Here is a 27,408-nt window from a genome sequence, read left to right on the forward strand (position 1 = left end):
TTTTGTCTCCAAGAAATTTCTTCTTTCCTTAGGATCTCCTTTAGTTGCACTTTTAAGTTCCATCTTTTAGCTCTATCCTTCGGCCCACATTCTTTACGGGTTTCCTTTTGGTCCAACTCCTCTATTTTCCTAGCTAATTCCTCCTTTATGACCTTAAGTTTTCCAAATTCCTCTTTGTTTCATTCCTTGATTTTTTCCTTCAATTTTTTCAACTTCTTGGAGAGTTTCACCACCTTCTCTCTAGCCCTTATTCCACCTTCTAACCACCAATCTTTTACCTTTTGCATAAAGTTTGGAACTTCCAGCCACATATTCTCAAATCTAAAGGGTGTGGGGCCTCCAATAAGGTTTTCTTGGTAGAGACTTAGGGGGTAGTGGTCCGAGGTTACTCTAGGAAGGGCTTTCAGTTGGTTTGTGGGATGATTTTGGTGGTAATGGAAAGGATGGGATGGGAAAGGGAAAATGGGTGAAAAATTTTCATGTTCCCTTGTTTGGTTGCAAGGGAAAATAGTGGGAAAATCAACCCTAGTAACAATTATTAATTAATTTTTTTGATAAATAACACTTATTAATTAATTAATTAGTAATATTTTTATTATTTTATATTTTACTAATAATAATAATTATTAATTACTAATATTTTAATGAAATATTTTTATAATTAATTAACATTGATGATTATCTAATTAATTATTAACTAAGAATCAATATTTTAAAATTTATTTTGTTAATATCTAATATGAATTAATTAATAATTTTATTTTATTAGTAATTATCTTTAATTATTACATTTTTATTATTTAATTATTTTTATTGAATCATTAATTAGATTAATAAAAAATCCTTATTTATTTATTCACTAATTACTTAGTTAATTAATTATTAACTATTTTTTGTTAATTATTAATTAGTAATAATATTGTTTTATTACTTAGTATTTTATTATTAATTAGATATGAATTTTTAAAATCCATAATTAATTAATTAATTAATTAACATTTTACATTTATTAGTTTATAAGTTATTATTAATATTTTATTTTATTAATACCCATGACTTAATTAGTAATTTTAGTATTTTACTATTAATTATTCATAAATTATTAAATTTTTTTCATTGATGACTTATTTCTCTTAATTTATCTTAAATGAAATTATTAATTATAAAATAATTATTTAATTCATTAATTAATTATTAAATATTCTGTTTTGATTTATTAATTAATTAATAATATTTTTATTGTTTAGTATTTTATTGTTAATTTTTAATTTGATATAATTATTAGCATTAATTAATATTTTAATTTTTATTATTTTATATTTTATTAGTAACATTTTATTTTATTAATATCTATGGCTTAATTAATAATTTTAATATTTTATTTAAAAAATAGTTAATTATTAAATTATTTATTGATTACTATTTTTATTAATTATTTATTTTACGTTATTTGTTGATTGTTTTAAATAAATATTTTATTAATATGTTATTAAATAATTAATAATTTATTTCTAGGTCATGGATCTAGTATTAACTCTTAGAAATACTACAAGGAAGGTGTTGTTTTTTGTTAAACAAGTTTCTCCCTACATTCCCACTTGTTTCCCACCAAAATGGTGGGACTCCACATCTCAAGAATTGGGATCTATAATCCCACCTTTTTCCCATCCTATCTCATGACATCCCACAAATCAAACATGGGAAGGGAGGAGTATTTCAGAATATTCTATATTTTCCCCTCCCATCCCACAAACCAAACGTAGCCTAGGGGAAAAAAAAGAAGCAGAAAATTTGTATTCCAGAAGGGAAGGAGGGTGAAGGATAGAAGTGGTTTGCAAGCAGATTACAAAGCTATTTGATTAACGTTGGAGAAGACAAGGTGGGTGAACAATTGTTGGATGTGGGAGATAAGGAGAGAATAGATATGGTGGTAGACGCTGTTGGAAAGGGGGTTGGAGCAGATTCTAGTGATGAGATAGAGCAAAAGAAAGAGCTGATAATTTCAGCCTCACTAAAAAAACAAACACTGGAAATGAAAGTGGAAAAAGGGGTCTTGGAGCAGAGGGTAGTGCTAACAGCAGGAAGAAAATAGCAGACTGGAAACCGATTGTGGAGAAATTTAGCATAAAGTCTTCAACAACAATCTTAACTTTCAGCAGTACTAAGGCAATCCTTGACTTCGGAAATGAAATGATAGAGTTCTCCTCAATTGAAATCTAGCAGGCGCTTGTTATGATCGAGAGTTGGCACATGTCTTGTAATGAGGAAGTTGTTCCAGGGGGTAATTTTACCATTAAAATGGTAGGGCTTCCTTTTAAATTCTGGAGGAAGTCTGGTCTTGATAAAATCATCAGCATGCTGGGGGGATGATGGAGGACTGCAACTTTGACAATTTGCAGGTGGTAAGTGCAAGGATCAGTGGGATAAAACCTGAAGAAATCTCTTGCTCTTTTGCTCTCTTCTCTGATGGGCTGTGGAGGAAGGTTTGGGTGTTGACAGAGGTGGAAGCAGCAATGTGAGAAGGCTGCTTGGAGGAGGAAGACGATGCTGAGGTGGAGGCCAGGTGCCAATGTGGAAGGAGGTGAGAGGCTGGAGAAGGAAGAGGAAAGGGCTGTCCTATTCCATTCTTATTAATGGAGTGGCAAAAGACTTCTTCCCGACTAAGAGAGGTTTAGGACAAGGGGACCCCATTTCTCCCTTCCTTTTCACCTTAGTAACAGAGATCCTCAGTAAGATGAATACAACTGCAGATGCCCAGGGCCTGATCAGGGGTTGGAGGGTTGGAAGAGATCAAGTAATTGTTTCACATCTCCAATTTGCTGATGATACGATTTTGTTTTGCGGGAATCTTGATCTGGAAATGGTGAGTAACCTAAAGTTGTTGATTGAGAATTTTGAGGGTATTTCTAGTTTGAGAATCAATTGGAACAAAAGCAGAATTGCTGGAATTAATGTGGAGGAAGAAGAGCTCTTGAGCATTGCAGAGGTGTTGGGGTGTGAGATTAGAAGTTGGCCCATTACCTAAACCTACCTTGGCCTACCTTTGGGGGGGAACCCAAGGACAGAAGGATTCTGGAAGCCGGTGGTTGAAAGGTTTGCAAAGAAGCAGGCCACTTGGAAGAGAACTTATTTATCTTTAAGGGGAAGAATTACATTGGTTAGGGCCACTTTAGCAAATCTACCCATCTATTTTCTTTCTACCTTTCGTATCCTGGCAAGGAAAGCAAAACATTTAGAAAAGTTCATGAGGGATTTCCTTTGGAAACCAGGGGACGAAAAAAAGGATTACTTAGTCAAGTGGGAACAGGAAGCCAAAAGAGCAAGGGGGTCTAGGATTAGGAAAGAGATAGGTTGTGGCACAAAGTAATTGAAAGCATTCATGGTCTAGATTGCAATGGCTGGGATGCTAAATTGGCTCATCACTCCACTTCACCCTTTCCTAGGAAAACTATTCACGAAGTCTACCCTACATTCTCTAGTTCCATCCGTTTTGATGTGGGAAAGGGGGATAGAATCCGTTTATGGGAAGACCTTTGGGTTGGGGAATCACCACTTAAAGATCAATTTCCTGACCTTTATACCATTTCCGGCTTCAAGAATGAAACCATTTCTAATTTGGGTGTGGCTTTCCATTCAGGTCTCATCTCGAACCTTGGTTTCAGAAGAGGCCTTAGGGATAGAGAGTGTATCTTGTTGACTGATCTCCTTGGAACCTTGCAATCAGTTTACTTAGACCCCAATTTGGAGGATTCTAGATTTGGGGTAATCTCCCCAGATGGGCTATTCTCTTGCTCCTCTTTTTTTCAGTCATCTTGCTTCTGCTAGGCCCCAAAGGGTGGCTCTCCCGGTGAAAGAAATTTGGAGCAAACCTACCCCACCAAAAATCCAAACTTTCTGCTGGACCCTTTTCCTTGGTAAGGTAAATACTTGGTACTTGGTGCAGAGGATAGGGACAAGTTGTGGGTTAAGGTAATCTTGAGTATTCATGGGCAAGCGGTTGATGAAGGGATGTGAAATAATTGATTTTATGTTTGCTAGGGTCTGTTTGGCTGATTAAAGCCTTTTTTTATTTTAATCTATTATTGTACCATGACTTAGTAGGGGCACAAGGGTCATTTCCCTTATTTTTTTTTCCCTATATATTATAATGAAGCTGGCGCTGCCAGCACCGTTCCATTGCCTCAATCCTTTTTTCCTTCTCGTCTCTTCTCTCCTCTTCTCTTCTCTTTTGCTGTAATCTTCATTCAGATTTACTGTCAAGATGGTATCAAAGCGTGACCATTGAATCTGGGCGATCAAGTGTTTTTTCCAAGCTGCTGAATCTGGGCGGAACAGAGTACATCTGGGTTGATCGAATCAGACCTGCAACTGGTACCGCCCCATTTTTTTTCTTTTCTTCTCTTACCTTGGTCGTGTACCAAGAGGAAAACGAATGGACCTGAACCACTGAATGCCGGCACACCCTTGTGAGGTTTTTCCTCTGTTTGTTTTGGATCGTGTGATCCTGTACCTGTGAAAGGTTGCTGTAGGTCACGTATGACCTGTTTTCACTAGTTGGCTTGATGCCTTGTGTGTAAGGATCTCCCCTTGTGATTATTGCTTGTAGACGTTCTGAGAAAACTAGTAGGCTAGGACTGCTACTCCGTACAGGTCTGAAAATCAGATCTGTCATCTTTTTTTTTTTGGAAATTGGTGTTGGTCTTGTGCTCAGATTAAGTCCAAAAACTGCAGTGTGGGTGGACTAATCACTTATTGTGTGTGGAGCTTTTTGTTCTGATATAAGGAGGGATCTAAGTTGAAGGGTTTTGATAAAAAAATTCTGTGTTGACCATGTCTTCTGAGAATTCTGCTACTTCAGCGATTTTTGGAAATCAAAATGGGGTAAGTGGGGGAATGGATATGAGTTTCCCCATGGCTGTTATTCCCTTTGATTGTCTGAATTACCTTGAATGGTCTAGGGGAATAAAACTCTACATCACTTCTGGGGGAAAAATAGGATACATCAATGGGAAAGTGAAGGAACCGAAGAGCGGAAGTACTGAATATGATAGATGGAACCAAGAAAATAGTATGGTGATGTCTTGGCTCTTGGTTTCTATGCTGCCATAGGTGAGAAAAACTTTTATGTGGGCTGAAACTGCTTGTGAAATATGGGAACAAGCAAAGTCCACTTATTCAGAGCAGAGACACTATGCCAAGATATACCAACTACAAGTTGAATCGTCCATTTGCAAGTAGGGGGAAAGGAGTCTCTCGGTGTACTATTCAGATCTGACATCGATATGGAAAGAACTTGATCACTATCAGAATGTTAACTGAAAGTGTGATGAGGATGCAAAAGCATACAAATCACTTGTATCTCAGCAACGGGTATTTGCCTTCCTCTTGGGGCTGAATCCTTCATATGAGTCCATCAGGGTGCAGATCTTGGGAAGTAAAGATTTGCCATCAGTTCAGGAGGTTTATGCCTTGGTTCAGTCAGAAGAAAGTAGAAGAAATGTGATAATTTCTACAGAGGGGGAGCTAGTTGCTTTAGTTGTCTGGGGAAGTTCAGATACTAATGTCGGAGGTTCTAAGAAGGGTGACTCTCAAAAGAGAATAGATGATATGAGCAAGCTTTGGTGCACTCACTGCCAGAAGGCAAGACACACCAGAGGTACCTGCTGGGATCTCCATGGAAAACCTAAATGGGCACAGGATTTGGGTAAGAAGTCAACAACTGATCAGGGCAAGAAACCAAGTCAGCAGAACCAAAAAAGGTATAATTCAGCTTGTTAGAATGTTAGAATGAAGTCTCTTTGTATGAGTGTTCGGCTGATAAGAGTCTTATTAGCCCATACTTAAGTTAAATTATCCTGTAACTGGGCCTAAGCCTGTTTAATGTTTTAAGTTAACTGGGTGTCCCATCACTAATCAGGGGCATTCTAGTAAATTCTTGTACCATTGTACTTCATTCAAATATAAATAATAGCTGGTCGACTGGGCAGTTCAGTTCGACATTTTCCAACATACCAGTGGTTTTCTTCTTCACTTCTCTACTTCGAATACAACATTCAACTCACACAACTAATATGGCATCTCAAGAGACTGGTCCCATGGTAACTCAGGAAAGGCATCACAATTCTGACCCTAAGGAAGAGATCATAACTCCTTTCATGACCATTTGGAGTTATATGGTAGGACTCTTTGCCAGATGGATACTGGTCCTACTTCTACCTCTTTTGCATCTGCTTCAGGTAACATTGCCATTGCCTTCCATGTGTCATCTCATACCTCTGATTCCCCTTGGGTAATTGACTTCAGAGCCTCAAACCACATGACCGGTAAATCAGATTTATTTCAGGCATACAATCTTCTCTCTAGGAGAGATAAGGTGAGACTAGCCGATGGTTCTTTCTCCACCATAGCCGGCCAAGGAACCATATCTCTCCCACTCGGCCCTACCCTTTCTAACGTACTACATGTTCCTAAATTACCTATAAATCTGCTTTCTATTAGTAGTATTACTCACTCCTTGAATTGTTCAGTTACTTTCTATCCGTCTTCATGTGTGTTTCAGGATTTGGCCTCGGGGAAGACGATTGGTTGAGGAAGCATGGTGGATGGCCTCTATGTGTTGGAGAATAAAGATGGTCTTGTGGCTATAAAGTTCTTTAGTTCGTCCAGTGAGAGTCAAGCCTATTTATGGCATAATCGTCTTGGTCATCTTTCTTTTGAGTCGTTAAAAGTTATGTTTTCAAAGTTGTTTGAGTCTTTGTTAGTGAGCCAGTTGCTGTGTCAGACATGTCAATTGAGTAAACATTGTAGAAGCACTTTTCCTTTGAGAAATAAAAGATCTGAGTCTTTGTTACTCTACCTACTGAGGCTGGATATAAGTACTTCGTTACCTTGATCGATGATTACTCTAGATACACCTGGGTTTACCTTATGCCATCTAGAGAGGAAGTGCTTAAAATTGTGAAAGACTTTCAACGCATGGTGTTCCCTCAGTTCCAAACTGAAATCCATATTTTCCAGTCGGACAATGCAAATGAATATTTCCATAGTGATCTTACGGAATTCTTTGCTTCGAGTGGACCACTTCAACGAAGTTCTTGTGCTAGGACACCTCAACAAAACGGTGTTGCTGAAAGAAAAAACCATCATCTTCTTGAAGTAGCTCGTGGCTTGTTAATCCTCATGAATGTTCCGAAACGTTTTTGGATGGATGCTGCTCTGTGTTACGTACATCATCAACTGTATGCCCTCTCGGTTACTAGAGTATAAGGCTCCACATCAGCTTTTGTTTCTTATAGCTTCGTTGTTCCCCATTCCAATGCGTGTTTTTGGGTGTTGTTGCTTTGTTCATAACTTGTTACCTACTCCGGGTAAACTTGATCCTCATGCTATTCCTTGTGTCTTCCTTGGTTACCCTCTATCTCAAAAGGGGTACCGTTGTTATGATCTCGTCTCTCGTAAGTACTATGTCTCAATAGATGTGTCCTTTGAGAATCAACCTTTCTTCTCAGTTTCTCCTCAGGGGGAGAGTAGGGTTGAGGAGAAACAGGCTCAGACTCAACTACCTCCTCTACCTGACCCTCCTTCATTCCGTGTCTTTCTTCATCGCCACAAAAGCCAACAGAGTTCAAGAGCCGTGGAACCTGACACTATGCAACCAACATCATCGGCTTCACCATAGGTTGATCCTTCCCATCAACCAGGTACACTTGCTTCTATTGATATGCCTGCTCCTCTCAATGTTGATTCCCCTGTCATTAATGATCTTGATGTTCCTATTGCTAAGAGAAAGGGTGTTAGATCTTGTACCACTAACCATCCTATCTCTCACTTTGTGTCCTACGATCATATTTGTTGAGCAAGAGCAAGTGAAGAGAGGAGAGGAGAAGAGAGAAGAGAGGTGAGTCGAGTGACTGAAAGCCCTCCAGAACATCGGGGGCGAATGAATGAATTTATTATTTATACTAGTCCAGCCGAACAATATAAACAGAAGAGAAATTACAACAGTACCCTTATGGTACTAAACCTGAATACACAAACAACTGTCAACACTCCCCCTCAAGTTGGAGCATAGATATCAATCATGCCCAACTTGTCACAAAGATCATGATGTCTGGAAAGGTTTAAACCCTTTGTAAAGATGTCTGCAAGATGGTTCTCAGAAGTGACATAGGGGGTACACACTTCGCCTGTGATAACTTTCTATCTGATAAAATGCTTGTCAACTTCGATGTGCTTTGTTCTTTCATGTAGCACCGGATTGGCAGCAATGCTTATAGCTGCTTTGTTATCACAAAAAAGAGTTATAGGTTTGGCCACTGGGAAACCCAACTCCCCCAACAAATTCTTTATCCACATGCCTTCAGCAACCCCGTGGGCCATAGCACGATATTCAACTTCAGCACTGGATCTAGCCACTACATTTTGCTTTTTACTCCTCCATGTAACAAGGTTCCCTCCTATAAAGGTGCAGTAGCCACTGGTAGACTTTCTGTCACTTTGGGATCCAGCCCAATCTGCATCTGTATAAACTTCAACTTTCAAATGTCCGTGCTTTTGAAATAACAAACCAGTACCCGGATACTTCTTTAGATATCGGAGGATTCTCTCTGCTGCTTCAAGATGAGAAGACCTAGGAGCATGGATGAACTGACTGAGGACACCAACAACATATGCAATGTCTGGGCGAGTCATAGAAAGGTATAACAATCTCCCTACAAGCCTCTGAAACTGTTTCACATCCTTGAGAGATTCACCACAGCTGTCACCTAATTTATGGTTGGGGTCAATGGGAGAGTCAACTATCTTCACCCCCATCTTCCTAGTGTCCTGAAGTAAATCTAGGACATATTTCCTTTGAGAAATGAAGATACCCTTCTTTGATCGGGCGACTTCAATTTCAAGGAAGTATCTGGCAGGTCCTAGATCCTTCACTTCAAACTGAGTGGCAAGAAAAAGTTTCAATTTTTGAATTTCATCCTCCCAGTCACCAGTAACAATTATGTCATCCACATATACGATTAGAGCAGCAATTTTACCTTCTCCTTTTTTCACAAACAGTGTGTGATCTGATTGACATTGCCTGTATCCTTTCTGCTGAACTGCCACATGGAATCTGCTGAACCAAGCTCGTGGTGATTGTTTCAACCCGTATAAGGGCTTTTTCAACTTGCACACTTTCTATTCATTGCCTTGAGCTAGAAAACCAGGAAGTTGAATCATGTACACTTCCTCTTCAAGGTCACCATTCAAGAAGGCATTCTTGATGTCAAGTTGGTGTAAAACCCAATCCAGATTAGCCGCAAGAGAGAAAATGACTCTAATGGAATTCATCTTGGCAACGGGGCAAAATTTTCTGCGTAATCAACTCCATACACTTGAGTAAATCCCTTTGCCACTAAGCGAGCTTTATACCTTTTCACTGTTCCATCAGCCTTATGCTTGACTGTGAACACCCATTTACATCCAATTGGAACCTTTCCCTTAGGAAGATGAACAAGTTCCCATCTGCCATTTTTGTGAAGGGCATTAATTTCTTCCCTCATGGCATTTGTCCATTCAGGAAATGAAAGAGCTTCTGCCACATTCTTAAGGATAGGACATTGTCAATAGAGGTAAGGAAAGCACGGAATGAGGGTGAAATGTTCTCATAGGAGACAAAGTTGGAAATGGGATGTTTAGTGGTGCACAATCTAACACCCTTCCTGTGAGCAATAGGACGGTCAAGATCATTAGCAGTAGAGGAATCATTTTCAATAGATTTAAGAACATCATTGGGAGCCAAAATACCTGAGTGAGTATGATCCTCCCCCGAGGAGTCTGGTGGCACTAGAGGTACAACTTCCGGATTCTCTACAGCTCTTGAATTTGGTTGTCCTTTGCGACGACGAGAAAAAACACGAAAAGGCGGAGGGTCAGGGAGAGAGGGAAGTTGAACCAGTTTCTCCTCATGCCTACACTCCCCCCGAGGAGAAACATGATAGAAAGGCTTATCTTCAAAGAAAGAAACATCCATGGAGACATAGAATTTACGAGAAATAGGATCAAAACAACGGTATCCCTTTTGAGTGAAGGAGTAACCATGAAATATGCAAGGGATAGCATGAGAATCCAATTTCCCACGGGTGGGAGACAGATTTTGGACAAAACACCGGCAACCAAAGACACGAGGAGGAATAGAAAGAAGAGGAGCCTTAGGAAAGAGAAGTTGATGTAGGGCTTTGTACTCTAACCGACGAGAGGGCATACGGTTTATAAGGTAAGTGGAACAAAGAACAACTTCAAGCCAAAACCGTTTGGGAACATTCATATGAAGTAGTAAACCCCGAGCCACTTCAAGGAGATGTCGGTTCTTCCGTTCGGTCACACCATTTTGTTGTGGTGTGCGGGCACAAGAGCTACGGTGAAGGGAACCATGCGAAGCAAAAAATTCCGTGAGGTCACTATGAAAAAATTCTTTTGCATTGTCTGATTGAAAAATTTGGATTTTAGTTTGAAATTGAGTGAAGACCATCCGCTGGAAATCTTGAATGATTTTGGTACTTCTTCCCTGGTTCGCATCAGGTATACCCAAGTATATTTAGAATAATCATCAATGAGGGTAATGAAATACTTGTAGCCACTCTCAGATGGTAAAGTAACAGGGCCCCACACATCAGAATGAACAATGTGAAATGGAGATTCAGATTTACTATTTCTTTGAAGAAAATGAGTTCTACAATGCTTACTCAACTAACACGTTTGACAAGAAAAATCAGAAATAGACATTGACTTAAATAGTTCTGAGAATACAACTTTCAAAGACTCAAAAGACAAATGACCAAGACGACAATGCCATAAATAAACTTTTTTCTTACAGGACTGACTCATAGACTGACTCATAGACTCTGTAACATGAAGACCAGCCTTATTCTCCAACATGTAAAGTCCATCAACCATACGACCCCTACCAATCGTCCTCCCCGAGGCCAGATACTGAATCACACAATGAGAAGGGAAAAAAGTCACTGAGCAATTCAAGGAATTAGTAACACTACTAACAGAGAACAAATTAATGGGAAAATTTGGAACATGAAGGACATCAGAAAGGGTAAGACCAAGAGGAAGAGAGAGAGTTCCTTGACCAACTATGGAAGAGTATGATCGATCGGCTAGTAAGAAGACATACCAGTCATATGTTTTGATGCTCCAGAATCAATGATCCATGGAGAGTCAGGGGTGTGAGAAGCAACATGGAAAGTAGTGGCAGGGTTACCTGACGTGGATGCAAATGAGGTTGAGGGAGGAGCATCCATCTGACGAAAGTAGTGGCAGGGTTACCCAACCTCTAGTTTTTGTGCTAAAGGCAGTGAACAGAAAGTGTACAAGTTAAAAAAATCTTTATATGGGCTGAAACAATCTCCTCGGGCCTGGTTTAGTAAGTTCCACTTAGCAGTTCAACAGAAGGGGTTCAAACAATGCTAGTCAGATCACACACTATTTGTGAAGAAAGGTGAAGGGAAAATTGCAGCTCTAATTGTGTATGTGGATGACAGTGATCACAGGAGATTGGGAGGCTGAAATACAGAGACTAAAAAAGTTCTTAGCCACTCAATTTGAGGTGAAAGATCTAGGCCCTTTACGTTATTTCCTTGGAATTGAAGTTGCCCGCTCTCACAAGGGCATCTTTATTTCCCAACGGAAATATGTACTAGATCTACTAGAAGATACAGGCATACTAGGGGTGAGACTAATTGACTCACCAATTGAACCTAACCATCATTTGGGAGACAGTCAGGGAGAGTTCTTGAAAGATGTGAAGAAGTTTCAGAGACTTGTAGGGAGACTCTTGTATTTGTCTATGACCAGGCCTGATATTGCTTATGCAGTGGGTGTCCTTAGTCAGTTCTTGCACAATCCTAGGAAAACTCAGCTTGAAGTTGCAGAGAGGATCCTCAAATACCTCAAGAAGTTTCCTGGAGCTGGTTTGCTGTTCCAGAAACATGGACATTTAAAGGTGGAGGTATATACTGATGCTGATTGGGCAGGGGCAGTTGATGACCAAAAGTCTACTAGTGGATATTGTGCCTTTGTAGGGGGAAACCTAGTCACATGGAGAAGTAAGAAGCGAAATGTGGTGGCTAGGTCTAGTGCTGAAGCAGAATACAAAGCTATGTCTCATGGAGTTGTTGAAATCATGTGGATAAGAAATCTGTTAGGAGAACTGGGCTTTACAGTTAGCAACCCTATGTCACTCTATTGCGGCAATAAGGCTGCTATCAACATTGCAGCTAATCCAGTCCTCCATGATAGGACGAAACACATTGAAGTGGACAAGCATTTTATTAGAGAGAAACTTATAAGTAGAGAAGTGTGCACACCATATGTCAGCTCAGAAGAACAACTTGCAGACATCTTCACCAAAGGTCTTCATCATGTGCGGTATAATGATTTGTGTGACAAGTTGGGCATGGTTGACATCTATGTTCCCACTTGAGGGGGAGTGTTGAATTAATTGATTTTATGTTTGTTTGTCTAAAGCCTTTTTTATTTTAATCTATTATTGTACCTTCACTTAGTAGGGGCACAAGGGTCATTTCCCTTCTTATTTTTTCGTCCTATATATTATAATGAAGCTGGCGCCGCCAGCACCGTTCCCTTGTCTCAATCCTTCTTCTTTCTTCCTTCTCTTCTCTTCTCTCCTCTTCTCTTCTCTTCTCTTTTGCTGTAATCTTCATTCAGATTTACTGTCAAGAAGCTTCTCCTTAGAGATCCATTCATGCCATCCTTCTTGCCTTTTATCAGGTATGACCTCTATTCTGGAAATTCTGTAAAATTTTGGGAACATCTTTGGGTTGGAGATGTGCCTTTGAAAGAACAATTTCCTTCCTTGTTGAAGGAGCCAGTTTCTACCTTTTTTGTCCCACCTGACTCCACTTCTGGGTATGATTGGGAATTGGGCTTTAAAAGGGGTCTCAGGGATTCGGAAGGTAAGACTGTGTTAGCCTTGATTCAGATTTTGAATGGGGTAATTGTGGATTATTTGGGGAGGGATAATAGGATTTGGACCTTAAATTCTTCTAGTGTGTTTTCCTGTGCATCTTTTTCCAAAGCTCTAATGTAGTCCTCTGGTAGTGCTGGACCAGCTTTTCCTGTCTTAGAGGTTTTGGGTAAAGCGATTCTTCCCAAAGTTGGAGCTTTCTGTTGGGAAGTTCTCCTAGAAAGGTGCAACACTTGTGATTTGCTCGAAAGAAAGATACTGACTTGGTGCTTATTCCCCAATTGGTGTATCCTCTGTAAGGCTAAGAGTGAGAGCTGCTATCACTTATTAATCTCTTGCCCTTTTGTTTTAGTTATTTGGAATTGGTTTCTCTCTTTGTTTGGTTGCAGATGGACACCACCACCAAGTGTACAAGGTTTGTTTGCTTCTTCCTTTATTAAGTGGCCAAAGAAGAGGGACAGAATAACATGGAGGTGTGTTAGAGCTGGCATCTGCTAGACAATTTGGGAAGAGAGGAACTCACACATATTTTTCTGAAAAGGAGATGAACAAAGAGGACATCTTTAAACCAGTCAGTGTTAGGGTGGTGCATTGGCTAAAGTCTTTGGAGTTATTTGAGGTGTCATTATAGATATGTTGTTGAGGAGTTAGATGGAAGTGGGTAATTCAACCCCATTTCAAGTGAAGATTAGTCCATTTTGGTCTTCGCAACTTCTGATTTTATTAAGTTGAACTTTGATGGAAGTAGTGAAGGTAATCTGGGACCCTTGGCATTGGAGGAATGTTTAGAGATGAGGAAGGGAAGGTTATTACTATGTTTTCAGGTCCAATTGGTGTAGGGGATTCACTTAGAGCTGAGGCTATGGTGGTAATGGAAGGGTTAAAGAAGGCTAAAGAATTGAATATCAGAAAGTTAATTGTTGAAGGAGACTCAAAAGTGGTTATAGGCTGGCTGCAAAAGGAAGAAATTGGATTATGGAAATTTTCCAACGAAAAAAGAAAGTTCAATTGGCTGTATCAGAATTTAGAGATTCAGCTGCAATGGGTTAAGAGAAGTGCCAACTCCATTGTGATGCTCTTGCTAAACAAGGGGTGGGAAGGGATCAAATGTTCTGGGCTGTATTGTAATTCTGTTTTTTGTTTTTCTTTGGGAGGGTTAGAGATTTTACTCCCCTTGCTTCCTCTGTACCGTTCTATTAATTCTTTAACAAAAGTTTCTGTTATTGATAAAAAAAAATAGTGCAATAATGTGATTGACTTTAAGGGTTTCAATCAAACTGAGTACATTAGGAAGTTTGGATTTCTTAATATGTAACTCCTCTTCCAAGCAGCTAGTATCTTAGAAAATCTTTCTATTACTAGATTCCAGAAGCAATGATTCTTAGGATTAGCCCCCAAGGACAATCCGAGGTACTTCATTGGCCATTGACAAACAAGGCATCCTACAGTATTTGTGTATTCCACTAAGCTCTCTCTCCTCCAAATTGACCCCTCCATGCAGCTTTTATCAAAATTTATCCTCAAATTGGAGATTTGTTCAGATGGTTTTTGTTAGTCTCAAATTCCTAACCCACTGAGCCTCTCCCCCATCAAAAAAAAAAAGAAAAAAAGAATGTTGTCATCTGTAAATGGAATATGAGTTATTACCATACCATCCCTTACAACTTTCTACCACTTAATCAACTGCAACCTATCATCTCTAGATATCTCAATCTACTAAAAATATCAGTAATAAGCATGAACAATGTAGAGAACACTGATGTGGGCCCCACAGCTATGGTCCCACTGTGTTCGTAGGGTAGAAGGTGTTCTAGTCATCCTAGGGTTAGCTGGTGGTTAGTTGGTTATTTCAGTTTTATTTTGTTCTATTTGTTATGTAAATACTAAGGGCAGATCTGTCCTTTCCATGTAATGAGCATAACCTATAAATACTAAATAAAGTGGTGGCGGCAGAACATTAAGATTCGGCTCCTCCTTTCAACTCTTGTGTTCTACTGCTCTCTCTTCTCTTTCTCCTCTCTTCTCTATACCTTTTCTTCTATTTCCGAACCTGAAATCCATTAGGGTTCAAGACTGATAGCAGTCCTGAACGTCTACTTGGTATCAGAGCTAGGGTTTCTCATGTGAGTTTAGTCCAGCCGACCACATGAGAACCATCTAAGGCTGGAAGCTGAGAAAGTAGAGTTCGTTGACTGATTCTTGGAGATCGCCAGAGGGTTTAGCAGCTGTTTGAAGATTTGCCACGGTTGCAGAGTGTTGGTGATCAAGAAGAATCAAAGAAGGCTAGGGTTTGGGCAACCTTGGAAGGCAGCGAACAGCATTCTCTTGTAAGTTTTTTATTTTCTGAGAAAAGTACTATCAGAGAAGATAGGTTGGACCTATCTAGAAAGGGCGGCCGAACCACTCTAGGGTTTTCTTCCTTCTATTCTCTAGGGTTTTGTCTTAACCCTGTGGCAAACCCTAATGCTGGGCCGAACCTTGATCAGTTTTAGGGTTTCATATTAACCCTACTACAAGTCTTATCTGTACGGTACTGCCTGGAATGTGCGGCTGAGAATTTTCTTTTAAGGACTGATTAAAACCCTAATTCTGCTTCAGCATATCAGATTATTCTCCAAGCTGTTTTCAGATTTTTTTGGGAAGTTTCGAACAATTATAAGGGGTGAAAACTATACGGACTGTTGCTGTTGTGTCTGCTAATTGGTTTCAGATCAGACTTATACTTGTTTCATGCACATATACCGTGAATACAGATTGGTTCTATACTGATTTTTTGACTGTGATTGATAGTCCAAGTGCTGTTTTTTGACTGTAGTAACCCTATTTTTTGAGACTACTGGTTCTTGACCGAAATGGAGTTTAAGAATCAGGCAGAAGGCAGTTTTGGGAATAACAGTTATGGTGGTGTTTCTGAGACAGGTTTTCAGATTACAACCGTAAGATTTGATAGATCAAACTATTTGGAATGGGCCCAATCAGCCATGATGGCTATTGGGGGAAGGGGTAAAGTAGGGTATCTCTTGGAAGATGTGAAAGAACCCTCCAAGGGAGACCCCATGTATACCAAGTGGGTCCAAGAAAACTACTTGGTTATGACATATCTGTGTAATTCTATGCAACCTCATATCAGCCGAAATTACTTGTGGGCAAAGACAGCCAAGGAGATATGGGATGTTATGAAATAAACTTACTCCTAACCCCTTAATCTTGCCAGAGCATATGAATTGAAATGTGAATACTCTTAAACAAGGAGAGAAACCGGTTTCGGTCTACTTCTCTACCTTGAAGTCCCTGTGGCATGATCACTTAGAGACTCTTGAGCAGGAGATTCCCAAAGATGCACAGACCCATAGAAAACACATCGAGACAAATAGGGTGTTTGAGTTTCTGGCAGGCTTGAATTCAGAGTATGATATTGTGTAGCAACAGATTTTGACCAGAGATAGTGTGACCCTCTCTCAGGCATACTCCTTAGTGCATAGTGAAGAGACCAGGAGGAAAGTCATGATGCAACCTCAGCCTCTTACGCCAGCCCTTGCAGCTGTTAAACCCAAATCAGGGGGTGATTCAGAGAGAGACAGGAAGAAGGAAGATAAAAGGGATGTGGTATGTGAGCATTGTAAGAAACCTAAACACACAAAAGAAACATGTTGGAAGCTGCATCCTCATTTGGTCCCGGCAAAGTTGAGAAGAAGGGTAATGCTCATGTGGCCGTGACTACTGATTCAACATCCTCGTCTGGCACAAGAGGCACACCCTTAGAGACCTTAGCTGCAATTTGGGCTGCTCTAATACAGTTGGAAAAGGAAGTTGGAAACTCAGCTCAGTCACCGCAGTCACCATCAGCCCCTGCTACATCTACTTTTGCACATTCAGGTACTCGAGCCTCAGCCTACCATGCCTCAGCTCCAGGTACTACTGAACCCTGTTGGGTAATAAATTCAGGTGCATCCGACCATATGACTAACTTGCCTTCATTGTTTACCACTTATCATTTATCTTCTGGTAGGGATAAAGTATCTCTTGCTGATGGCTCTCTTGTCCCCATCTCTGGCAAGGGTGACATCAAACTGTCGGATACTATCTCCTTGTCTTCTGTCTTGCATGTCCCTAAACTTGATACTAACCTTCTTTCAATTAGTAGTATTACCAAACATATGAACTGCTTAGTAACTTTCTTCCCTGATCGATGTGTTTTTCAGGACCTGTAGACGAAGAAGGTGATTGGGACTGGCCGTGAGACGAATGGGATCTATCTGCTCGGGGAGAGTTCTCGTCGGGAAGAGTCAGTGGATAAGAAGTCACTTGTTTCTTAGATTGTGAGTCCGGTTATGCTTTGGCATAACCGATTGGGTCATTTGTCTTTTCGGTCCTTAAAGAGTCTGTTCCCTACTTTGTTTGATTCTGTTGAGTTGTCCTAGTTGAAATGTGAAAGTTGTGAGTTTGCTAACATTGTAGACACTCTTATTCATTGAGTAATAAAAGGAGTGATAGTTCTTTTGATATTGTGCATACTGATGTTTGGGGGCCATATCACATCCCTTCTATTGGTGGGTACAGATATTTTTTGTTATTTGTTGATGACCATACTCGGTTTTCTTGGGTTTATCTTATGCGTTCACGAGATGAGGTTCTCGCCCTGATCCAAAACTTCCACCAAACGATCTTAACCCAGTTTGATGCCAAGATCAAAGTTCTTAGATCTGATAATGCAAAGGAATACTTTGCTAAGCCATTGACATCTTACCTTCTTAATCATGGGGTTATCCACCAGAGCACTTGCCCTCATACACCTCAGCAGAATGGGGTTGCAGAAAGGAAGAATAGGCACATCTTGAAGGTGGCTAGAAGCTTTATGTTTACCTCCAATGTCCCTATTCGCTTTTGGGGTGATGCTATCCTCACGGCGGTATATCTTATTAATCGGGTTCCTTCCCGGGTTCTTGATATGAAACCTCCTTTTCCCCTTCTATACCCAAATGAGGAGTTGTTTTTTGCTCCCCTTAAATCATTTAGTTGTACCTGTTTTATTTAGCTTCTCGGACCCCATCACTCCAAGTTCGAACCAAAGGCCTCCAAATGCATATTTCTTGGTTATGCACAAACTCAGAAGGGTTATTGCTGCTATGATCCTATCTCAGGGAAGAAGTTTGTCTCCATGGATGTCACTTTCTTTGAGGACACACCCTATTATTCTCAGGTTTCTCCTCAGGGGGAGAGCAGTGAAAGTGGGGATTTGGGTCCTTTTCTTCAGGGGGAGCGCAGTGAGGGTAGGGTTATTACTTTTGGGGCTGTTTCTTTACCTATTCCATTGGGTGATGAGGGCTGCAGTAGTGAGGGTGGTCAAAGGGATCAGGAGTTGAGAGCCTATCACAGGCGATGCAAGCAGGTTGATCCCGGTCATCAGCAGTCCAGGCCAGCTGCAACCTCTTCTGCGGCTCCAAGTCCAGGTATTACAGTCCCAGGGCCCACAGAGATTCCTTCCATTGTTGCCACTTCACCTCCTGCAGACGACCTTAACCTTCCCATTGCCATCCGTAAAGAAAAACGGCATTGCATCACATCTACAGCCCACTGCATTTCCCAGTTTTTATCCTATGATCGCCTATCTCCCTCCTACAGGTCCTATCTTACTTCCGTTGCTAATGTTCCTATTCCAAGAACAGTGCAAGAAGCCCTATCAGTCCCGGAGTGGAGAGGTGCAATGCAAGTTGAAATGGATGCCTTGTTGAAAAATAATACCTGGGAGCTAGTTGATCTGCCCAAAGGAAAGAAACCAGTTGGATGCAGATGGGTATTTACTGTGAAGCACAATGTGGATGGCTCCATTGAGAGGTACAAAGCTCGACTAGTTGCAAAAGGGTTTACCCAGACTTATGGTATAAATTACTTGGAGACATTTGCCCCGGTAGCCAAGATGACCACCATTCGAGTTCTATTATCTCTTGCAGCAAGCCACACTTGGCCTTTGTACCAAATGGACGTTAAAAATGCTTTTCTGAACAGAGACCTACAGGAAGAGGTTTACATGCAGTTGCCTCCTGGATTCTATGATACAGAGACAGGTAAGAAGGTCTGCCGGCTCAATAAGGCATTGTATGGTTTGAAGCAGTCACCTAGAGCTTGGTTTGATAGATTTAGACTACCCCTTGGGAAGTTCGGTTATGTATAGGCCCAGTCAGATTATACACTATTCATCAAGAGGGTGGAGTCCTCTCTGACACTACTTGCAGTATATGTTGATGATATTGTGGTGACAGGAAATGACAGCCATGAGATTGAGTCCCTCAAACAACTTCTTCATCAAGAGTTTGAGGTGAAAGATCTTGGTGCACTACGGTATGTTTTGGGTATTGAGGTTGCTAGATCTAAACAGGGGATCTTTGTCTCTCAGAGGAAATATGTTCTAGATCTGTTGGCAGAAACTGAGAAGTTAGGTGTCAAGCCTGCAGATACACCCATTGAACAGAACCACAGGATTAGTGCAGAGAGTGGGGAGCCTCTTGAAGACAAAGTTATGTTCCAGCGATTAGTGGGAAAGCTCCTATATCTTTGCCTCACTCGGCCAGATATCAGTTTTGCAGTTAGTGTTGTCAGTCAGTACATGCATTCTCCTAGAACCATGCACCTTCTTGCAGCAGAAAGAATATTAGCATACTTGATGAGATGCCCGGGTAGAGGTATACTGCTCAAGAACAATGACCACATGAAGGTGGAGGTCTATACGGATGCCGATTGGGCTGGGAGTGTTGATGATAGAAGGTCTACCTCTGGATATTGTGCCCTTGTTGGAGGTAACCTTGTCTCTTGGAGGAGTAAAAAACAGAGTGTTGTCTCCCGATCTAGTGCTGAAGCTGAATACAGGTCAATGGCTAACAGAGTGGCTGAAATTCTATGGCTGAGTTCACTACTTGAGGAGTTGGGTGTTGAGTATGAGAAGCCCCTGATGCTGTATTGTGATAATCAAGCGGCTATTAATATAGCACACAATTCGATGCAGCATGACAGAACTAAACATATTGAAGTTGATCGACATTTTGTACGAGAGAGGGTCTCATCACAAAAAGTGTCTCCCGTACATCACATCCAACATGCAGCTAGCAGATATCCTCACCAAAGCTGTGCCAAGGAAGAAGCTAGAGGCGGATCTCTCCAAGTTGGGAATGATAAACATTTATTCCCAACTTGAGGGGGAGTGTAGAGAACACTGATGTGGGCCCCACATCTATGGTCCCACTGTGTTCGTAGGGTAGAAGGTGTTTTAGTCATCCTAGGGTTAGCTGGTGGTCAATTGGTTATTTCAGTTTTATTTTGTTTATTTGTTATGTAAATACTAAGGGCAGATCTGTCCTTTCCATGTAATGAGCATAACCTATAAATACTAAATAAAGTGGCGGCGATAGAACATTAAGATTTGGCTCCTCCTTTCAACTCTTGTGTTCTACTGCTCTCTCTTCTCTTTCTCCTCTCTTCTCTATACCTTTTCTTCTATTTCCGAACCTGAAATCCATTAGGGTTCAAGACTGATAGCAGTCTTGAACGTCTACTGACAACTTTGGGGACCGTGTGGCACATTTGAATACATCCCTTTACCCACTTGCGCCACTTTTCCCCAAAACCACAATTTTTTCAATACTTACAAGTTCCAACAAAAAAGCCTAATATACTAGAATATAGATTTTTTTGATATCTAATATGCAAATCAACCCTTTTCTTCTAGATCTCAAAATTTCCACACTCATTTGCAATGAGAATTTGATCCCGTGATTTATCTATAGTGCACATAAGCACCTTGATTAGGAGAAGTGATGGAAAGTAATACCTTTTTGAGCCTCGCGGACAAAACCTTTGTAATGATTTTATACAAGCTAGTGATCAGATTGATCGACCAAAATCTTTGGGGTAATTTGCTCTAGCTTTTTTGGGAACCAAAGCCAAGAAGGTAACATTCATTGCTAGATTTATTATTCCCCTTTAAAAAAATTCACAAAAGACGTCAAAGAGGTCATCATTCTTTAGAACCTTCCAACTATCTTGGTAAAAAGCCATTGTGAAACCATCCGGCCTTGGTGCCATTGGTCTATCCTTTAAGAATACTACTTTCTTAATTTCTTCCAAATTAAACCTTCTTTCTAAATCATCCTAAACTCCTTTCTTAGACTAGGCCAGTTCAGGTCCTCAACCAAGAGTCTCCTATTTAAGGGCCTTATATAAATATATTTGAAATGATCCACAAAAGCTCTAGCTATTTCCTTTGTTTGGTCGATAACTACCCCATCCACAAAAGCTCTGCTGTTAGCCACTGCATGAAAACTTTTATATTTCCGTCTCCTTCCTTTATCCATTGGTTCCTTGATTTTTGTCTCCAAGAGATATCTTCTTTGTATAAAATGTCTTCTAACTGTTTCTTCAGATCCCACCTTTATTGCTTCTTTTCTTTCCCTAACTCACCTAAAATATCCTTTGTAACCAACTGATCAATCTGATTAACTGTATCTCTTTTCTCTCTTCTAATCTCCCAAAATGTTCCTTTTTCCATTCCTTAATTTTTACCTTTAGCATTTGGAACTTCCTTTGAAATTTCATTCCCTTCCATTTGACTATGGGTTGTCTTTCATTCCACCATTTCTTCATTTTTTGGTTGAAACTTAGATAACATAGCCTCATGTTTTCAAACCTAAATGGGGTTGGACCTGCTTTCCCACTCCTTGATGAAGGGTGATGGGTCAATGATTACAGGTGACTCTAGGTAAGGCTCTAGAAAGTAATCCCTCCCAGTGGTCCTCCCAATCCTCAGAGATAAAAAAAGGTTTTATAACTTGGAACAAATGGGGTTGCATTGAAGGTTTGACCAAGTTCCCCTGTAGCAATGGGATTTCCTTTTTCTTTTGATCGGCAAAGAAATTTTATTCATTTGTGAAAATATTAGGTACAACAGATTGGATATCCTGCCACCCAAAAGGTACAATAACAAAACTATAGAGAAAAGGCTTGTCTTGCCCTACTAGGGCTTAATAGAAACTGTTCTGGGTTTTCTTGGACTCTTTCCCAAGGAAAAGCCCTAAAGACAAACTCAGTATTCCATGAGCAGACCCAGAGTTTTTTTCAACAACCCAAAACAAAGAAAAGAGAATAAAAAAGAGTAGAGAACAGCAAGAGATTTGAAGTTCGATCAGAAGACAGCATCTGATACCTTCTTTGCATACAATCTTGAAGAGAAGAGAAGAACAAAATGAGCCCAGGTCCATTAAACACAGACAAGAAAAATACAACAGAAAATAAAAGAAGGCCCAACCCCACAACGTTATGTCCCACAACAGTTCTAACTCATCATGTGACTCCAAGATGGGCCATCTGTAAGGGCATGCACATGCCCAACAGCATAGGTTGGCAAAATAACCCTGCGAACCACTGATCTAAGTCATCAAAGTCCTGCGAAGCATTCATTTGAACCTCTGGAACCTTGAGAAGCACAAACTTGAGTATTTCATTAAGCAAAGCAATGCTGTGAGACATGGCAGAATTGTGCGTAAGGGCTCGGGAAATGCACCTGTTAGGTACTGAGTATCCTTTGATTCCACTTGTAACCATCTGTGTTGAGACGGCATAACTACGACCTTTTCTTGTCAACTGCTAGGAATAATGCCAACTCTTCCTGACCATGGCCTTAAAAAGGCACCCCCTAGAATTTTCTAATCTCCAGGACGTTTTGTTTTACCCAAACTAGTGTGCTCTTGCCACTGCACTGTTCCTTATCTTTCTAGGCCTCCATTTTATCTGCCCAATAAAGGTGAAGTGTTTTGTCTGGAACAACCTCTTCCATTTGTCAAACTGCCCCACCTCCTTGTTGGTCATCCCAAGTGCTTGCTCAATCATCCGCAATCACTACTAACAGCTGGACTATCAGTTCTTCCTCCACCTCCCATTTCTTGTCAACCAGTATCAGCTCCATTTCTGTTCTAGGACTACCTATCAGCTAGCCCATTTGCACTCCTTCTAACCCATTTAAATTCAGCCTCTACCTCCCTTGCGATCTTTTCCACTTCCCTTATCACTTGTTTGAATGTCCACAGAGTAGTTCTATTGTTTTTAGCCCAAGAAATGATCACCTTGGAGTCCCCTTCAACCTCAACATGCCTCATTCCTACCGACTGTCGATGTCCTTAATGACCCTTCTCCCCTTGTCTTTCCTCAGCAATGGTGGAATGGAGATTGAGCCTTCCCTACCATTCTTGAAGCTTCTGATCTTTTCATACCTACAATGCTTGCTTTTGAGCTACACTAGCAATTAAATTTCCAGATATTACTGTTGGACATGACTGTCACCTGCTGGACATCATGGATGCAATAAAACTATCAGAAAAAGACATCATGGATGCAATCTTGAACAACAAACTTTTCTTGTAGTAAATGTTAATAGTATATTACTGGGCTGATGTGGTAGTGGGATTTAACGAATGGACTGTCCAGATGGCCTCCAATTCAATGGATGGTTCAGCGTATTCATGCCATTTCATGTGGCTTAAATTGGCTAGGTTGTGCATATAAGCTCCATAACTACTTCATATAGGAATCCTTTTTTCAAATATTTATGTCTATTTCTCTCTCTTCCTCTCTCTCTCCCCCCATTATTTATACACATGTGTGTGTCTTGCATCAATTCAGTTGAAAAGTTTTTGTTTTTTTTTGTTTTTCATTTTTCTTCACATTGTCATTCAATATTCCATATTGAATCTATATTTATGTTGCTGACAGCATGGGAGGCTCAGTTGCTGTGCATGTAGCAGCAAAGAAAGAAATTCGAAGCTTGGCTGGGCTTGTTGTTGTTGATGTTGTGGAGGTGCATGTTTTCTATTGTTTCTTTTTCTCATCTTTCTCCCCCAGCAAAATCATGTCAAGATTACATGAAATTGTCTCTGTATTGTAAATATTGGTTGTATTGTTCAAATATAACTTCAGGGTACGGCCATGGCTTCATTGATTCACATGCAGAAAGTCCTATCAAGCAGAATGCAGCATTTTTCTTCCATTGAAAAAGCGGTATCCATCATACTTGAAATTTGAACACTGTTCTTTTGAATGCTAGTTTTTGTCCTTTATCTGTTTTTGTTATCATAGTTTTAGTTGAAGTGATACTCATGCATCTGAAGGCATCTGTCTGTCTGTCTGTCTATCTATCTATCCATCTGTTTGTCTGTGTTGTGAATGATGAAATCTAAACAAAAATTAATGATACCCAAGAAGTGAGTAAAGCACATAATGAAATGAAGTGAAAAGGGATTTGGCCAATAAATAGCTTTATCATATGCCACTCTCTACTACGAGAAGAACATGATGATTTGTTTTTTTTTTGGAAGGGCAGTTGCGGTTATGGAAGAGGTGATTAACAATTAGTCTTATAAAAGCTTACTAGTGGAAGGACTGCAACTTAGAAGTGGTTGGAGATCCTTTGTTAAGACTCAGGGAGCACACATCAGCCCACCCAGACTCCAACAGCTAGAACCAGCCCAGCTCGAGCAGCAGCTGAGAAAGCTCCTCCTAACGGCAAGCCTGGACCACCTGTCAGATTTGTTTATGTGAGAAGGCCAAGTCAGTAGTATGTTATAACAGCCCATGTGCGACGTGAGCTAATGATTATAAATACTGGTATTACAGAGGAAATGCTTAGTGCATCATTTTCTTAGAATTATCTCTTCTTCTCTTTCGTAGGAGGCAGAGCTGCCCTTCAAGCAGTTCTTGAGGTGGGCAGTGTCCCATCAATTGGTATTAGAGTCAGAAGATGCCGACCACCCGTTCGATTTCCATGGAAGAACGAGTGGATAAACTAGAAACCAATATACAGTAGATAGCCGGAGATGTGAAGGAGCCAAAGGAAGCCATCACGGCAATGTCCTCCCAACTTGCCGTGACAGTGAAGGCGAGAGTTCTAGTCATCTGGCTTGAAAAGGAACGAAGGGCTACTGGTGCGACCAATGAAGATAGATTTTCCCCTTTTCTCAGGTGACGATGCTATCTCATGGATATTTAGAGCTGAATGGTATTTTGAATACAATGAGATACCCGGGCATCATCGGGTAGCAGTGGCCTCCATCCATATGGAAGGAGAAGCCATACTGTGGTACCAATGGTACTGTCAGTCTCACCCCAGTTGACTTGGCTAGATTTGACTAAGGCTTTATGCCGCCTTCTGGCTACAAAAAATTTGATGAAACTCTCTAAACTCAGGCAGCTCGGCTCTGTGCGTGACTATCAGCAAGAGTTCGAGTGCTTGGTAGCCAGGGTTTATGTGATGGAGGCCCATCCCAAGGCTCATCTCACCCCTAGGGGCAGCAGCTCCTAGGATAAGGACAAGAGTCCAAGATAAGTCAAGAAAGGATAATTCAAGACTTAATCCAAGACCTCCAAGACTTATCAAGAATCCAAGATTATCAAAACTCTTCTAAGATTAGCAAGAATTCAAGACTCCAATCAAGATCCAACAAAGACTCCAAGAAGCATCAAGAAATCCAAGACTCCCAGATTCATGCATAAGGAGAGCTAGGGAGATCGGACAGTGGAAGATCAAGCCCAAGAATTACAAGAGGGTTCGACCTTATCAAGACAGCCCAAGAGGATCAAGATCAAGATCAAGATTCATGTTCTTTCCTAGTTCTTTTACAATTTCTAAATGTATTATAAATACTGCTATTTTCCCAGAATTAATCATCAATTCATACTTCAGATTTTCAGAATTTCTTCAAGTTCTCTTCTTTGAGTTTTCGCCACCTTTTCTCTCTCCTAGAGAATTCGGTGTTCTTTGCTAGAAGCTAGCGATCACCCGGTGCTTGCATAGCCAGCTCCGGTTTCCATTGCTTTCACGCTGCGTCAGGTGGTATCAGAGCAGGGAATTCGCCCAGTCATGTCCAACCCAGACAGTAGCAGTTGCAACCCACCCCGTGACGGAGATCAGGGGTTCTCAGCTGTTTGGAGAGCGATTGAAGAACAATGCACGACCACACGTAACATCGAACAACAGTTGGCAGAGGTGACTGAGCAACTGCGAACCTTGTTACGGGAGGTTGTCCCATGGAACCGGGAAAATCCACAACAGATCGAAGGAGACGACCATGACAGACCACCCATCGCTACTGTGTCCCGACGTCCAGTTCTTGATGACGACAGTGATGATGATTTCGAATTTGGTGGTGCTCCAGTTCTTCCTGACAACGACAGAAACGGCAGAAATTGCCACAATCAAGGTAATTTCAATCCCCGTAGGAATAATGATGAATTCAAACTTAAAGTAGATATTCCTACCTTTAGTGGAGATCTTGGCATAGGACTTCTGGATTGGATCACAGAAGTCGACAGATTCTTTGATTACATGGAAATACCAGAGGAACGAAGGGTAAAACTAGTAGCTTTTCGATTAAAGGGAGGCGCATCTGTTTGATGGGAACGGATGAGAGAGACCTGGATTAGAGAAGGAAGGGGTCCTGTTCGAACCTGGAGGCGCATGAAACAGTTAATCAGAGGTAGATTTTTACCTCCTGACTATGAACAATATATGTTTGAATCTTATCAGCGGTTCACGTAGTGTTAATGAGTACACATCAGAATTTTTAAGATTAGCAGAAAGAAACCAGTTGTCTGAAAGTGATAACCAGCAGGCAGCCCGTTATTTGAGCGGGTTAAGACCGTCCATCAGGGACAAAATTGGTGTACAAATGGTTTTTAGTGTGCAGGAAGCAAGGAACCTAGCCTTGAAAGCAGAATTAATGTTTCAAGACAAGGCACGCAGTGATAATTACCGCCGGTACAGTGGGAGCGACAACAGACCGACAACTGTCGACAGGAACAAATCAGTCCCGGCAGTGCAACCCTCTCACCTGGCAAGCACCAGTAATGCCGGTAAGGCTACTACAGGAGGACATACTCGAGGTAATCCTTCCAACCCTCCTAAACCCAGTAACCCTTATGCAAGGCCTGCTCCTATTAAATGTTTTAAATGTAATGAGGTTGGACATAGATCCAGTGACTGTCCCAGGAGGAAGGCAGTTAATATGGTAGAAAGGGAGGAGGAAGAAGATATTGAGGAGGAGGTATACTGTGGGCCTGATGGGGAGGATGAAGAGGGTCCATACGAACATGAGGAGTATACTTGTGTGGTCAGAAAATTAATGTTGTCCCAGAAAAATAAAGATACTTCTCAAAGACACAGATTATTTTGTACCAGATGTACTGTCAAGGGAAGATTATTTAATTTAATTATTGATAGTGGCAATTAGGAAATATTATTTGTAGGGATGTCATCCAACAATTACAGTTGATTCCTGAAAAACATCCCAACCCATACACAATTGGGTGGATCAAGGAAGGAGGCGGCGTACGAGTGGAAGAACGCTGCAAGGTACCTTTTTCGATTGGTAAGTACCATGATGAAGTATATTGTG

At 40.7% G+C, this 27,408-nt stretch overlaps 1 protein-coding gene across 1 annotated transcript in view; it reads left to right on the forward strand.

Annotated features, from left to right (window-relative positions):
* The window catches only part of LOC104589189 (esterase/lipase/thioesterase family protein), a 102,151-nt gene that overhangs the window by 15,150 nt on the left and 59,593 nt on the right, over positions 1 to 27,408 (forward strand). Inside the window, exons 6-7 of the mRNA XM_010247423.2 lie at positions 23,732 to 23,816; positions 23,936 to 24,016. Of these exons, the coding sequence (XP_010245725.1) occupies positions 23,732 to 23,816; positions 23,936 to 24,016 (166 nt within the window). The remainder of the gene's footprint in view (positions 1 to 23,731; positions 23,817 to 23,935; positions 24,017 to 27,408) is intronic.

This window comes from Nelumbo nucifera, chromosome 5, assembly GCF_055504915.1.
Source record: "Nelumbo nucifera cultivar China Antique chromosome 5, China Antique-T2T, whole genome shotgun sequence".
Taxonomy (NCBI): Eukaryota; Viridiplantae; Streptophyta; class Magnoliopsida; order Proteales; family Nelumbonaceae; genus Nelumbo; species Nelumbo nucifera.